Source organism: Vanellus vanellus (genome assembly GCF_965231255.1).
Source record: "Vanellus vanellus genome assembly, chromosome: 5".
Lineage (NCBI taxonomy): Eukaryota > Metazoa > Chordata > Aves > Charadriiformes > Charadriidae > Vanellus > Vanellus vanellus.
The window spans coordinates 58344113-58358262 of record NC_138910.1 but is presented as its reverse complement, the minus strand read 5'-3'; the positions used below and the strand labels follow the sequence as shown (position 1 = coordinate 58358262).

The 14150-nt window shown below is 37.3% G+C and overlaps 1 protein-coding gene across 2 annotated transcripts in view; it reads left to right on the top strand.

The window, feature by feature from the left end:
* Positions 1 to 13924, top strand: part of NTNG1 (netrin G1) — a gene marked incomplete at both ends in the record, with an annotated part of 150943 nt that extends 137019 nt beyond the window's left edge. For both annotated transcript variants that reach the window (XM_082483879.1, XM_082483878.1), the window contains one exon: positions 13698 to 13924. In XM_082483879.1, the coding sequence (XP_082340005.1) occupies positions 13698 to 13924 (227 nt within the window). The remainder of the gene's footprint in view (positions 1 to 13697) is intronic.
* Between the last annotated feature and the right edge of the window lie 226 nt (positions 13925 to 14150).

Sequence of the window (14150 nt, the reverse complement as noted above, 5' to 3'; positions counted from 1 at the left end):
AGCAGCTACTCATTCTGTAGCTTTCTTGCAGTCTTCAGAAAGCCATCATCCCACTCAGATCTGCCATGTTACCACTTAAGAAATGCTGTCTCACAAAAGCAGCATAAAACCTTTGTATTTCACACTCCTCTCATGCTCTCACTTCGCTGGGCCTGTGTTCAAACCTGAGCACAAGCCACTCAGGAGTCTCTGCTGCCCGAGACGACGCGTCTGTGCAGAGGTTGGCCTTACACGCTGCTGGCTAGCCGTGCTTGCCGTGTGTCTTCATGGAGCAGGAGGAGGCTTGGTGTTTAGTCTCAGTGTTTGACCCCTGGCAAGGGTCCAGGCATAGACCAGTCCTACAAAAAGTCATCCTACCTGAAACTACAGCCTTTTCTTATTCTCCAATATCGTGTACACCCATCAGCCGGCACTCTACACAGGCATGCAGCAAACACCGGCCCCCACCATAGGAGGCAATGTAAATGAAGTTCTTCAAGAGTTGTGATGGGAGAATTCAGATTTCCATTGCCACCGCTGCCTAGGCTGCTGAAAGAGAAGGACAAGCACGTGATAGGAGTTGTGGGGGTTCAAGTTTTGTAAGGTGTGGGTATGCAAGGGGGGTGGCTGAGGGCAGAGGGCAGGACTGGACCCAAAGAGAGAAACTTGTCAGGAAGTACAGCTTCATCATCCAAATTCTATTTATCAGAAATCTGTTTCCATTTTCTCTGAGAGTTCTACAAAGAAATACACTCAGATACTATGTTTTAAAACATACTCAGACATTATATTTTAAAAGAATATACAACGTTCTGGAAGTACGTTCTCATAAAAATTGAGTATTCCTTGTATGACCCTTCCTTCTCTAAACCAAAGGTGAGTATATGAGTTTGTAACATTGTTATATGCACAGCTTCTCAAGAGCATGACAAAATGACCGAGGTCTTGGCTTTTCAGTCTTAAGTGTGAGTGAAAGCCTTCGAGTAACCAAATTATTTATTTTCATCATGAAGTCTAAGGGTATCGATACAATATATCTTTAGAAATATATAACAGGTTGATTATAGAGGAATTTATTTTGTGTAGATTAATGGAGATATCTTTGTTATTTTTCAACTCTGGCATGACTTGACTGTCTAAAAATTGGAGAAAATGATTTAAAATAAAATAAAGCAAGTACTTTGAAGTGAAATCATATTTTGCATTTATCTGTTCCTTGAGGATCTCAGGTTATTTCAGTCTCCTCTAATAATTAAATTTTAACACCTTTGTGCATCAGGATTGATAAACAGAAATATAAGTATGATAAATCAGCATGTCAAAAGTAATGCAAGAAACATATAAAGCACAGAGGGAAACAGTTCTTACTCATGAGAGTCTTTTAACTCTGGACTTTTTGATATCCTGAACTATCTTAACATTTTGTCTTAGTAAGCAATGTCAACATTCATGTTTAGAGGCATTCTCTTTAGTTCATATGAGTGTAGAAAGAATTTTCAGACATTAACCCAAACACACATTGAGCACTCTCTTTCTAAGTCTAAGCCAGGACTACTGTTCTTCAGATGTTTTCTACATTATAGCAAAACTTTAGAGTTGATAAAATGAGATTAGTGCAACGCTGTTCCTATTGCAATAACTTACTAGTAGTAGCCTGCATAAGAATATTGTGAAAAATATTTAGGTTGCCTGTATGCAGGCTTTGTCTGTATTGGTCAATGTGTAATACTGAATTACGAACTCTAACTGCATACTTATCAAAACATTGCTTTTGAAAAGACAAATAAATCAGAGCCTTTGAAATTTTGATAAGAGGCAATATAATTAGATAAACAAGGACAGTTATTTTGTGGTTTGGAGTGAGCATCTTTTGGACATTTTTGCTGAATAGTGTGGTATTATAAATCAATTTTAAACGTGCTTTCAGCTAAAAGAGTGGCAAAGCCTATCACATTGGTTACACCTGCATAGCACGTTCCAGAAAAACTAGTGTACCTGAAGAAGTTAGTGTTGGGAAGCGAGCATCTATTATCTGTGTTTTCCCATCTAATGGCTGCTCTGTCATGAAGATAAATGCACAATGATACCTAGAGAAAGCCTGTGTGTAGCAATAAATATTGTTGATGAAAACTATCATGAAGCAGCTAATAGCTTTAATTATTTGGTACATTAATTTATTAGTTCTCATTTTTGCTGAGTGCTACATGCCAGATGTTTGAGTCATCTTACTGATATTCTGATGAAAAGAGTAGGAAAGTAAAGCATTACACCAATTAAAACCCCACTTACAGGAGAACATATTATCATCCAATATTTTTCAGAAAGGAATTATGATACAAGAATCTGCCTGTTGAGTGTCATTTTTTAATTTTACTCTAATAATTAAAAATAGAAAATAGCAGATAATACATTTAAAGTCCAAGGTAAAGCAGAGGGGATAAGAAACATTTGAAAATCTTTACCATGTTCCTGATATATGAATATGAAGCCGCTAAAGTTCTGAGTGGTGAGATTAGAAAGAGATACAAACATGACATCAGTATTTCCAATTGTCATAATATTTAAGCAACTTATGCAATCACATATGACATTTAAGTGGACAAGATTGCGTATTTCTTTTTTACACTTTATCGTTTATAAGTCTTTTTATAGCTGAGAGTCTCCAAACTCCCTTGGAAACAGTAATCAACCCTGCTGTTGCATTTCTCTAATAAACAGTGCAATCTAGTAAATAGAACTGGAATTCACAGGACCCGCGTTTGTTCCATTCTTTTGTTAGCATAGGCAAGTCATTTGACTTTCCTTGGCATCAACATCTCCATTGTTCACTGGCAATAACAACTCTTACTCTGAAGAGCTTTGAGAGACCTCCAGGGCACTGGTTTTATCTCCATTCTAGAGCTAGCTCAACAAAAACACTCTGAAGCATTTAATCCACATTCAAAACAATGAGTCAATGTAGATTCAGAAAGAAGATGTCCTGATTCCCAACACTGTTGCTTTAACACAAAAAAAGTATCCTTCGTATTTCATATGTTTTGTAGGAACTATATATATGTTTTATCTTTACCTTTACATTGTAGCTAATGTTCACATAAACTCTGAACATTCATCTCCTGAGAGATTCTACACCATTTACTTTGACATTGGTGTTCTGGTCTCCTATAGTAGAGTATTATCCTGGTATCTTAAATCTCTCTGTTTTGAAAAATGCTTACAGGAGGAACACATAACAACATAAAAAGACAAACTTGGCTTTACCTTTGCTTGTGGTCACTGTAACATAGCTGATTATAAGTCACACTTATGGAATTGCGACTCCCTTTTTTTAGTTACATACCCATTCCATTTTAATATCTTGATAATTATGATAGCATAATTAAAGATTGCTGATGTTTTCATTAAAAATGCTATTTTATGTAGTTTAGAAGTTGATCTTAACATATATTTCCAGTAGATTTTGTTACTAATTTTTCAAAATGCCCCATGCAATTGGCTTTAAGCCAAAGTTGCAAGAAGAAAGTTTGCAACACAAATTATTTTACATCACAAATAATTTTAGAATAGCAGTGTTCAAAATTTAACTTGGCATGAATAGAACGTCTTCTGTGTAAAAAAAAAATAAATATAATTAAGTCTGTCTTTAAAAACTTGTGTTTACAATGCATAATTATTACTTTGAATTCAAAGAATTTTTCTGCACAGTGTTTGCTATACACAGCAAGTATTGTAAAATAAATTTTGCAGAACCAGCCTTACTCCATCTGAGTGATACTAAACTGATTATTAAAAATTTAGCTCTTCCTGAACACCAAAACCATGACATATATTACTAAGATACAACAACTATGCTGCTTTGGGCAGTGAAAACTTTATATAACTCATTAGTGTCCTCTTCTATATCAAACACATCATGGACACTTTTGCTCAAATTGCCAGAGTACACACACATGCACAAATGTGTCATATATTTGGGGAGAAAAAAAATTAGGAGGGAATATTTTTTTTTTTTAAATACTGTCATTAAATAACATAAGATTACAACTTAAAGTTCTCACTCAACAGCTCTCTGAAATCATTTTAGGTTTTGTCCACTTCAGGATCCAGGGCCATGCAGGCGTTTTGAGGAATACCAATACATCCAGTATTTGTCCTTAGATTAGTACTATTTTGCAATTAATGTCATTATTAATAGAAGCCACTAACACATTCTCTCACTCTCTCTCCCCTTCCCTAAAAAAATTTAGCAAAATAATTATTAGAATAATTCTAATCCCTTAAATCATCAGGAAATCTTTTCAGTTGTGATTTTCTCTGGTTTTGCTGCCAAATAAAGTAATAAACGTGTGGGACTATTTCACGGGTTTTGAAAGGCTTCAATGCAGCATTCATTGGGAAGAATGGCAGGAAGAGAAACTTTTGTCTTTGTAAACAAAGAAAAATTATTTGCATTCTTTTGTGTCCAAAACATTATTGCAAGCCTAACACCCTAGCAGCTAAGTATGCAGGAACATTCAGCCTTTTCTATAATTCATAATCACATATTTCAGTTGCTGACCTTTGCATGCTCCTGCTTTGGTTTGCTCTCCAGGCTTTCTTCTGCCTTTTTGTGCTCTGGAAAAGCGATACTTGTTGCAGCTCTGTGTAATAGTTCTTGGGAACCTTTAAGAAAATACTGTTGTCATGCCTGAAGCTGAAAGCGCTGCTGTGCAGGCAAAGCCATCCTGCTCGCATTTTTGATAGGACTGAACTGCTTGACCGTAGGTGTCCAGTGACACTGCTAAGGAGCAATGGCTGTTGGTGGTTCCGCAAGGAGACAGCAAGCCAGGACCAGGAGGGGACTGGTGGGGGGGTGGCAGAGCATGAAGCTCCCCGGCACAGGGTCCCTCCCACAGCACCCAAGCCAGGCGAGCCCAGCTGAGCGGCTCCAGTGGCAGTGGCAGGGTCAGTCACAGCCTGCAGACTGCCAGGCAAACCTCTAGTGGTGAAGCAGGTCTGGGGTCACACCAGGAGGTCAGACATGCAAGGCCAAGATGGGCCTATGCCACCAGGTCACACGGGCAAGGACCAAGGCCAGGGCCTGGGTTCAGATGCACTCCCGGGCTGGTGGACAGAAGGTGCTTGAGCGGAGGCCTCAGATGAGGCTTCTCACAGCTCTTGCTGACAACTTAGGGGTTTCCACCAGAGCCATGTCCAGTGTTGCACAGCTGCACTGACCAGAGCAGACATCGAACACCGGCAGGGAAGCCGGGTGGAGGGCCTGCAGGAAGGAGGGCTGCAGGCTGCCCGCAGCCATGGAGCCTGTCAGCACACCCAGGGCCCCAACAGCTGCCCGAGGCAGGCAGGCATTCCCCCGGCAGGCGTCCCGCCACCACTCCCACAAGCCTAAATCTCTCATAGGTCTTAGGACATGCCTGCCAGCTCCGTGTAAATGTCTGAAATGCCCTCTGGCACCTCTAATGGCAGCAGCTGCTTGTATTTAGGGAACTGAATACCACCCTCTGACTGTTCACAGGGCCTTTTGATGACCACTTCATTTTCTGTATCCGAGGAGTTTTTGTGCTTAGGCAGTTTTTATTGATAGTGGTTACATCCAAACCCTGACCTTGCTGTTGGCACTAGGCAAAAAAAAAACCTGTAGCTTCAATTGCTTCACTTCCTAGTTAAGGGAATAGAAGACAGATCATGTAAGAATGTTCATTTATCTCCAGGAAGATAGAAATAATGGCACTGCAGCTTACAGCTTTGTAAGTGGAATATGAATGATACCAGTATGTAGTCCCTTTTGAGCAACTAAAGCTATGATGTAGCTTATTGCTCTCCTGAGATTATCCTAAAATACGACGAGGGTCATACCAATTCACTGGTGCTCCTCCATAAGCAAAGCAATAAAAAGAATGGGGATTTTTTTCTCCCCACTTTGGGAATCATCCTCTTTTGAAGAAGTATAAAATTGAAAACATCAAAATCAGGAAACTGAAAGGTTAATCAATCATTTCCTGAAACCAAGGCAGATTGGAAGGTATTATCTCAACCATAATTCTTAGATAACTAAATCTGGATTTGTTTTCAGCCATTTTAACAAGCAATCTTGTGTTGTTTCTGCCGAAGCTACTATGGCTTCTCTACCATGCAAGAGTATCAGTTCCAAAATTCAGTTCTCCCCCTTGTCCTTTTGACAGATTTGATGTATTTCTTCTCATTATCTTTCATTAATTAAACCCAAGGATTTTACATTAAGAATAGAGATGGGAAATGAGAAAGCACAGACACAAACTTTGAAATAGAGTAACTTTCTACCTCTGCTATCCTTATACCATGGTTAAAATAAAATTTGTTCTGTACAGGATTTTGCGCTTTCAGTAGTGAAATGTAATCAGCTAAGCTTACCCATGTGGATGCTAGGATAAATTGGTACTTATTTACAGGAGAGAGGAATCACCATCCATTCTGTGGCTGTGCACTGGGGACAACTCTGAATAGTAGCTGCATCTTCTTGTAGAAATTCTGAAGACTTTTCCTGCAGTTTGATTAGAACAGGCTTAGCTTTAAAGTGAGAATTGTGCAGAAAGAACAGAAATTACGTGTAGGCAAACAATCTAAAAATTCTACTAGGAATTTTCAGAAAACATAATACCTCCGTTGCCCACCTATTCATTTACTCCCTGATAACTTAATAAAACCATTTTGATTAAAAAAAAAAAAAATCAAGTGTCATTACAATTGTGCCTCTAACAGACATTTCTAAGACAAGTCAAGATGGAGATGTCTGCCTTTAGGTACTACTCTCACTTGGTCAATGTTTATTTCCTTGTATTGTTGGCAATATAATTAATCACAACATTGTTTCAACTTTACACAGGAGATCTTTGTATTAATGTTTGTCATTTTATGACTGTAATTTTGACACAGTAAGATACGCTTTAGGCTTGTACTTGTCCACACTGATTTATTTTGTCTTAACTTCAGAATGTGCTTTGGTAGATAAGCACAAACCAGTTTTCTTTTCATGCTATCAAAGCATCTACCTTGTCTTGATTATCCTAAGATAGTTTTACTGATCCTACTACAGGAAATGTTGAATTAGTGTCACTTCAAAAAACCAAACCTTTATGACTATCTCATTTTAAGGAGCAATAGCTGTTTTTCATATCAGGTATGTCTGTGATTTAGAACAACTGAACAAGATCAACACTGACACATGTATTCATAGTAGCAAAACATTTAAAAAACATTTGGCAGTAACTGTAACTGGTAAAATAAGTTAAATTCTAATAATAATCTAACAGTAGATCTAACTGGAAGACAGGCAGGGGGAGAAATCTAAGTGACAAAACATCCCGTTCAGTTATGAGCCACTGGTTATTCAAATGAATAAGATAAGTTATAAAAATTTGAGGTTTTATAATTAGTGTTGCACAGCACATGACAACAGCAATAGTTGTAACCTTTCAGAAGAAGCCTGACTAATTATAAGTTTTCCCCATGCCCTTATATCCTCATTCCTAATATTTACTTTGTATGGGTGAAATCTCATGAGTCAGTGGAGCTCCATTCAGAGATCTTTAACACATAACCACTGTATATTGTATTTTTAGGATTGTTTCCAAATAATGGAAATAATTTGTTGTTGCTAACTCTGGCAATTAGAAAATATTTTGATTGCAGTCACTTATGTTCTGATACAACTGGAAACAATTTTATACCTTTTTATTTGAATGAAACTAAGTGTTTTGCATTCCCCAATTCCATTAATGCCTATTTGACAAATTGTGGGAAAAATATTAGTAATACCTTCACGACTGCAGAGGTTTTCTTGTGCATATTTGCTATACGTATCTGTAGATGTCTGTATTCTTATTAGGCGTACACACAAGCTTCCTCATTTGTTGCAATTTCTTTCCTCTTCTGTGATTTTTACCATTTATTGATTAAATGATCACATTTTTAGAGAATAATGCATGTTAGTTACAGAACCTTTATAGTATTCATAGGAACTAATTCTGTATTTGACAAGAAATCGCTTGTGCCTCAATTTACTGAACTTATTTATGTAGTGAGATTAAATGTCCTAATTTTTTTCATGGCATTTCAATGTGCTGTTCACACCTCTCTATATATAGACAACCACTGCATATATTGAAGCTACCTATGAACATCATTACTGAAAACATGGATTTCGCTATGCTTGGTTTTTTGTTCACTTATTATGCCAAGACAGAATATTCTGTTCGCATGTGTGCTGAAATCTTCCTCATAAATGAATTCAAGTAACATTCTTTACTAGATAAGAAGTACCAAGGAAACAGATGCATTAGAGAAAAAAAAAAGAGAAAAAAAAAAAAAAAAAAAACAGCCACTAGACCTGTATGCTTTCAAAGTTATGAACAATGGGTGGAATCCAAGGTCAAAAAATTCTCATGATTTCAGTAGTGCCATTCACACAAACTACTGACAAACGGTATGGAAAATTCACTGCAGCAGAAGTAGGGTCAAAGCGTGCATCAGGGCTTTAGAATAGACCAAAATGTTGTGTAATATATTCAGCTCTGTCAACCCACCAATCTGTCCAGGGACTATAATACTCCTGACCTGGGAGACAAAAAGGAGAAAAGTCAAGAGATGGTTTTAAAAGGACAGAGGGAGAGAGAAGGCTGTAACAAATGATACTACAAAAAGAGCACACTGAAGAAAAACAGTGATAGGAGAGATCATACAAAACATTGCTTGAAATACTTCCAAATTCAAGAAAGGAAGCAAGAACCTCTAATAAAAAGTTTACTTTCTGTAACTTTATCATTAATGGTCTTTATGGTGTTCCCACAATTAAAATTTCATAATAAATCCAGATTTTGATGCAGAAAGTGAATACCACCTATCCTAGATCAAAAAAGGTGTTCTTTTGATTCCATTCATTTCTTTATTTCAAGGCCTGTCCTTGCTCATATTCATGTGGCTGACCCATCTGAGTAAGATGCTACTGCAGACAAGCTGTACAAAAATTAAGATAGCATAAAGAACAGTACAAAACGTATTTTCTCCCCACTTGGATGGCCTCTGGAAAAGACAGGAGACTAAAAGAAATTGTGTTTAAGTCCAATAGCGTACTGGGTTTTTGTCTGAGCGGTAGGCAGACCAAAATCCCTATGCACGTGCTCTGCAACTGCCCAGACATGGTAACCAGTAAGAACATAAGCCACCAGCAAAATGCTGTGCCTGAGGTAGCCCTGCAGATCACAGACAACAAGGCTTGCATTTGTGTTACTATGTCTGCGTTGCTGCTTCAGAACTAAAGTCGGCCACAGTTGTCTGTCTCCTTTCAAGAAGCTGCAAAGTTGAATTTTGGACAGACTCAGAAATTTTCATGTATTATTCAAATTTGAACATTTAAGAGGAAAGTAGACATTTATCAAATAACTATGCTACTCTCAATACCTTTTGTTAAATACCCAATATAAATTCTGTGAAACACTAGCACTTCACCTACCCCTTGAATTGCTTGAGCTCGTTGAACGATTGGATATTTTCCCCTTGTTTTTCTTTTTTATTCCATTTCCAAATGTAATAACATTGGAATTACAAATCAAGAATATTTTGTGACTTGTGGTAAGGCATCTTTCATCATCATCCATAGAGGTCTTATCCTACAAAAGAGGCTTTGATATTTTGTTAATGATTACTTTGGAAAAGATGTTTACATTTTAATTAAAAAATAATAATATCTCTTACTAATTGCAGGGGTTTGTTGGTTTGGAGAGGGGAGTGGGGGGTTGCCCCAAGGATAGAAAAGCTTCAAATAGCTATCCATTTTCACATGTGTTTTTTTTCTGTCTCCTTTGTGTAGTGTTTTAAGGATCCCACAGCTTAGATTGTAAATTGATGAATTATGAAAATAACATTAAAAATTTTCCTTTATTTTACTTTAAATATTTCATGTCCTGCGGTAGTACAGATCTGGAGACCGTGCTCAGAAATATTGCCCAAAAAGGCCTGCAAAGCTCTCCGGAGCAAATCAGCTATCTCTGCTTTATTTCTTAGACAATCGACTTGATGTCCTGCCTTCTAGTTAATGAAGGTCTGCCAGAAACCCACCGCTAGTTCAACCACATGAGTCCCAATAGCCATGCGTGCTTGCTTCAGAATTAGTTCTTTTACTTGCATCACTCTCCTGTGTTTCATTCTTTGATCAGAACTTGATCCCTGATGCCTTTCAGATCAATTCAAACTAATTTTTCACTATTATTACTTTTAATGATGAAGATAAGGCAGAGCTGGTTCAACACCTCTCAGCAGTGGAGGCAACATTTCACGTCTTGGAGAATAAGAGGCAAGGGCAGGGTAGGTAGGAGAAGATAGGAGGGGTACAACGGGCAGGAAAGCCCGTATTGCCAGGCTTGCTGCTCCTGCCGCTTGGGGAAACGAAAAGGCCAACAGCCAGGCACATACTGGGGTTCCACCAGCCCTACCTGCACCCACCAGCACCCACTGCAGCAGCTCTCCTTGGGCTTCAGCACAGATCAAGGGGTCTGCAAGGTGCTGGCCCTTCCTGCCTTGCTCAGCTCCCAGGTCACAGCCTTCTCTGAGAAAAGCCAAGAGCCACCTCTGAAATAAAGTGTGTTATAACATGTATCCTAACAAACTGCTGTGTTAACATTAGAAACATTGTTAATTTTCATAACGGCAATTAATATACTTGCCTTGCTTTGGTCTTGGCAGCCTGTTGACTACTTTTGTTTAAGGTATAAATTTTGTTTTAAATTCCAGTGAAAGCGCTCCAGTGAATACTTTTCTTTATGCTGCTGATGCACTACACTCATTAGCTGTAGCTAATCCAATTCCTAAACTGAATAAACATAATTAGTTAATATTAAGTTTTAAAAGTAATCCTGACCATATTTTCAGGAAAGTGGAAATGGTATTAAAGTCAGTCAGAATAAAATTTAAAAAAAAATATGGGAAGAGAATAAATAATTGGATTTTGTAACAATTTCAGAATTGTTTCATTTAACTTCCAAATTACCACAATTGCTATCTACATGATACATATATGTGCGTACATGTGTGTGTGCAAGAGAAAGAGATACAAGGATGAAACTAAGAAAAAGAAAGCTGTGACAATACAAGATTAACAATTCAAGAATTTTCAGCTACATAGTAGTTTTCTGAGAAGCTAAAATCTACCTGGTTTTACTTTGATGCGGTTCTGTGGGCAAACTTAAAAGTATGCAAGAATAATGAAGGAGAAGCTTTTGATCCACCCCTTCCTTAAGTACATTTTAAAAACTTTCAAATGAGAAATAGATGGTCCGATTTAAAAATCATAATCTGTAACATTGTATCCAGAATTTTCTAGCCAGCAATGATTAGAGGCATTTGATAAGCAGCCTGTTATCAGTATGTCAGACAGAACAGCCAGCATATAGCAAAACGCCACTTCAGCCACCCATCTCCAGCAATCCATAACTACAGATCAGAATCTGGGTTGGTGGCCTCTTAAAATAACAGACTATAGTGGTCAAAATAAGTTTAAGAACAGGAAAGCTATTGGAAAATAAATTTGTTTTTACAGAATACTTGGGAAAATTTGGATAATATATTCCGGGCCAAACACGAAGCGAAAGATCTCATCTGCTGTTTAGGAAGTGGTGTTTAATTAACTATCGAATTTCACTCAGTTATTCAAGGCAAACAATGGTCAGCATTGATGGGACAGCTGTTTCACCATTTTCGTTGCCTGAACTGTAGGAAGCATCCCAGCAATGAGTAGTCTAGCACAAGCAGATTCGGTAGTTGTACCATTGGATAAAGTATTTTGAGTTTGCATATTGATACAGCTAAATATATACAAAATTAATAATAAAGACAGCTTTAAAGAGACATAGCCTCAGTTATAAGAGATATAACAAACACGGATTTTAAAATACAGTTTATTTTTTTGGCCTGTTATCATTATATTTTTCTGGGTTGTTAATCTCATCACTTTGGTGGTGATTTACAGTTCCCTGTACATCATATAAAAACTATTTTTTTTAGCGTATATATAGAACGTTAACATTCAGACATATGGATGTCATCAATAAGAAGTGCTCTTTGTTGTACCTTAATATTCAAATTTTGACATGACAATTCAGAAACTGGACAACAATGTTAAATCCATAGCTTTTAGTAAAAAAAGTTTGGTTGCTAAAGGAATCACTGAAAAAAAATTATTTAGCTGTTCTCTCTCAATTACATCTATGAGTTTCTAACACACTGCGTTATTATTTGGCCCACACGGATGCAGAACATTAGAAAGCAGTTGTCAGAGAGTCCTTCAAGAGCGAGAAAATTATTTTTCTGAAAGCAAGCCAGGACAGATAAGATTACCAGTAAGGTTGCTGGTGTACAAAATTGTACAGATTTATGGAGAATTGCATCACTTAGGAACTTGGACCATTTCAATTTTAGTTCTCATAATATTTGGGTTGCTTTTAAAAATAAGTAAATTAACATTTCTAAAACTGTACTTTAATGTAGCAATAAATAGCAATGTTTAAAGTAAAATGAACAATATTTTCCCTATTCTGAATTATTTAGGGTATTTCCAGGCTAAGGTATGCGTAAACAGCGTATAATGTTGAGTCTGCTTCTAAACCAAATAATCTTTTCCCTAATTCTCTGAGCAAAAATTTTTACTGTTACGTTCTGTCTAGGCAGTAGGTGCAAGATCTTTACTAAAATTGCTTCTCCTACGACAATATTCTCCTATGGCTATATTCTACTAGTGATACCATCTGGAATAAAACACAGATTGACACATTTAAGTAGTATGTTCCTCATATCTCTACATATTTGCCTAGTGAAATATTTCAATTGATATTAAGTAATGCAAAGTAAAGCTGTCAATTTTTCAAATATATATTAGATATTATGCGGCTCTAAAACTTTTGCCTGTATTATTTCCTCTTAACTTCTTTGTCAAATCGGACTTCTGAAGTTATTAAATCAGGCTACAATATCTAAGATAGTTCTCAGATGCCAGTTACCCTTGTACCAAAGTAGCAAATCTAATTAAGAAGAAATATTTGATCTGTAATGGAAATAACAACATTCTCTTTTATTTCCATGTGTATATGCCATATGATCCCCATCGAATAGCGTGCTGAATTTCCTGCCTGCGCTTGCCTTATCTTTTTTGTGTAATTTTTTCAGATCATTAACACATGCAGTTCTTGATTATAAAACCTTGCCTTCTCATACAGATCTTTTTACTTCAGCAAAGCCATGTTGTGTTTTTAACCACTTCTCGTGCTTTCCAAAAGCTCTATTTACGTTGCCCCTTTCAAATAATAACACACCCACCTACAGTTCCAGTTCAGTAGTAACTATAAAAATGCAGACACTGGCACAAGGCAGGTATTAATATTCATGTTATTTCATTATTAATCATTATTCATATTAATTCATTAATTAATATTATCATAGTCAGTGGTCTGAAGTGAATGATATGGTTCTCCAAGACTACAGCCTAAAAAAAAAAAAAAAGGATGAGACAATATCAAATAAAATTAAAAAAAAAAAAAATCAATCTCAATTAAAAAAGCACATCCCCTGTTCACATGTCTCGGGAAGAGGGGGGAGGTAGTGTTTTAATTCTGGTTTTAGCGCAGAGTTTCTCCTGCAGATGAACTTATATTTATTCTGCTTTTCTTCCCTTCCCCCACCCCGCTATCTTGCAGCGAACGTATGTGACAATGAACTACTGCATTGCCAGAACGGAGGAACGTGCATCAACAACGTGCGATGCCAGTGCCCTCCGGCTTACACTGGCATTTTATGCGAGAAGTTGAAGTGTGAAAGGGATCCAGGAGGCTGTGGCCAAAACTCCGCCCAGGGGGCAATGTCACACGGGCCCCTCGTACTGCTGACTGCTCTACTGGGAGCCACTGGCCTTTGCGTGTGCTAGACCCCCGATGGCTGATGGCATCACATTCAGACTGCTTCAAATGAACGTGCCACATGAAAACAAAACACAACCCAAGTGTTTGCTGCTGAAATTCAAAAAGGAAAAAAAAAAACCAACCAAGAGAGACAAAATAACCACATACAAACAAAGAAGGCCTAACTGAACTAAGCCATATTAATCAGTTACGGACAGGGCTCTGAGTCAAGACTGTTCACCTCTGACTCGA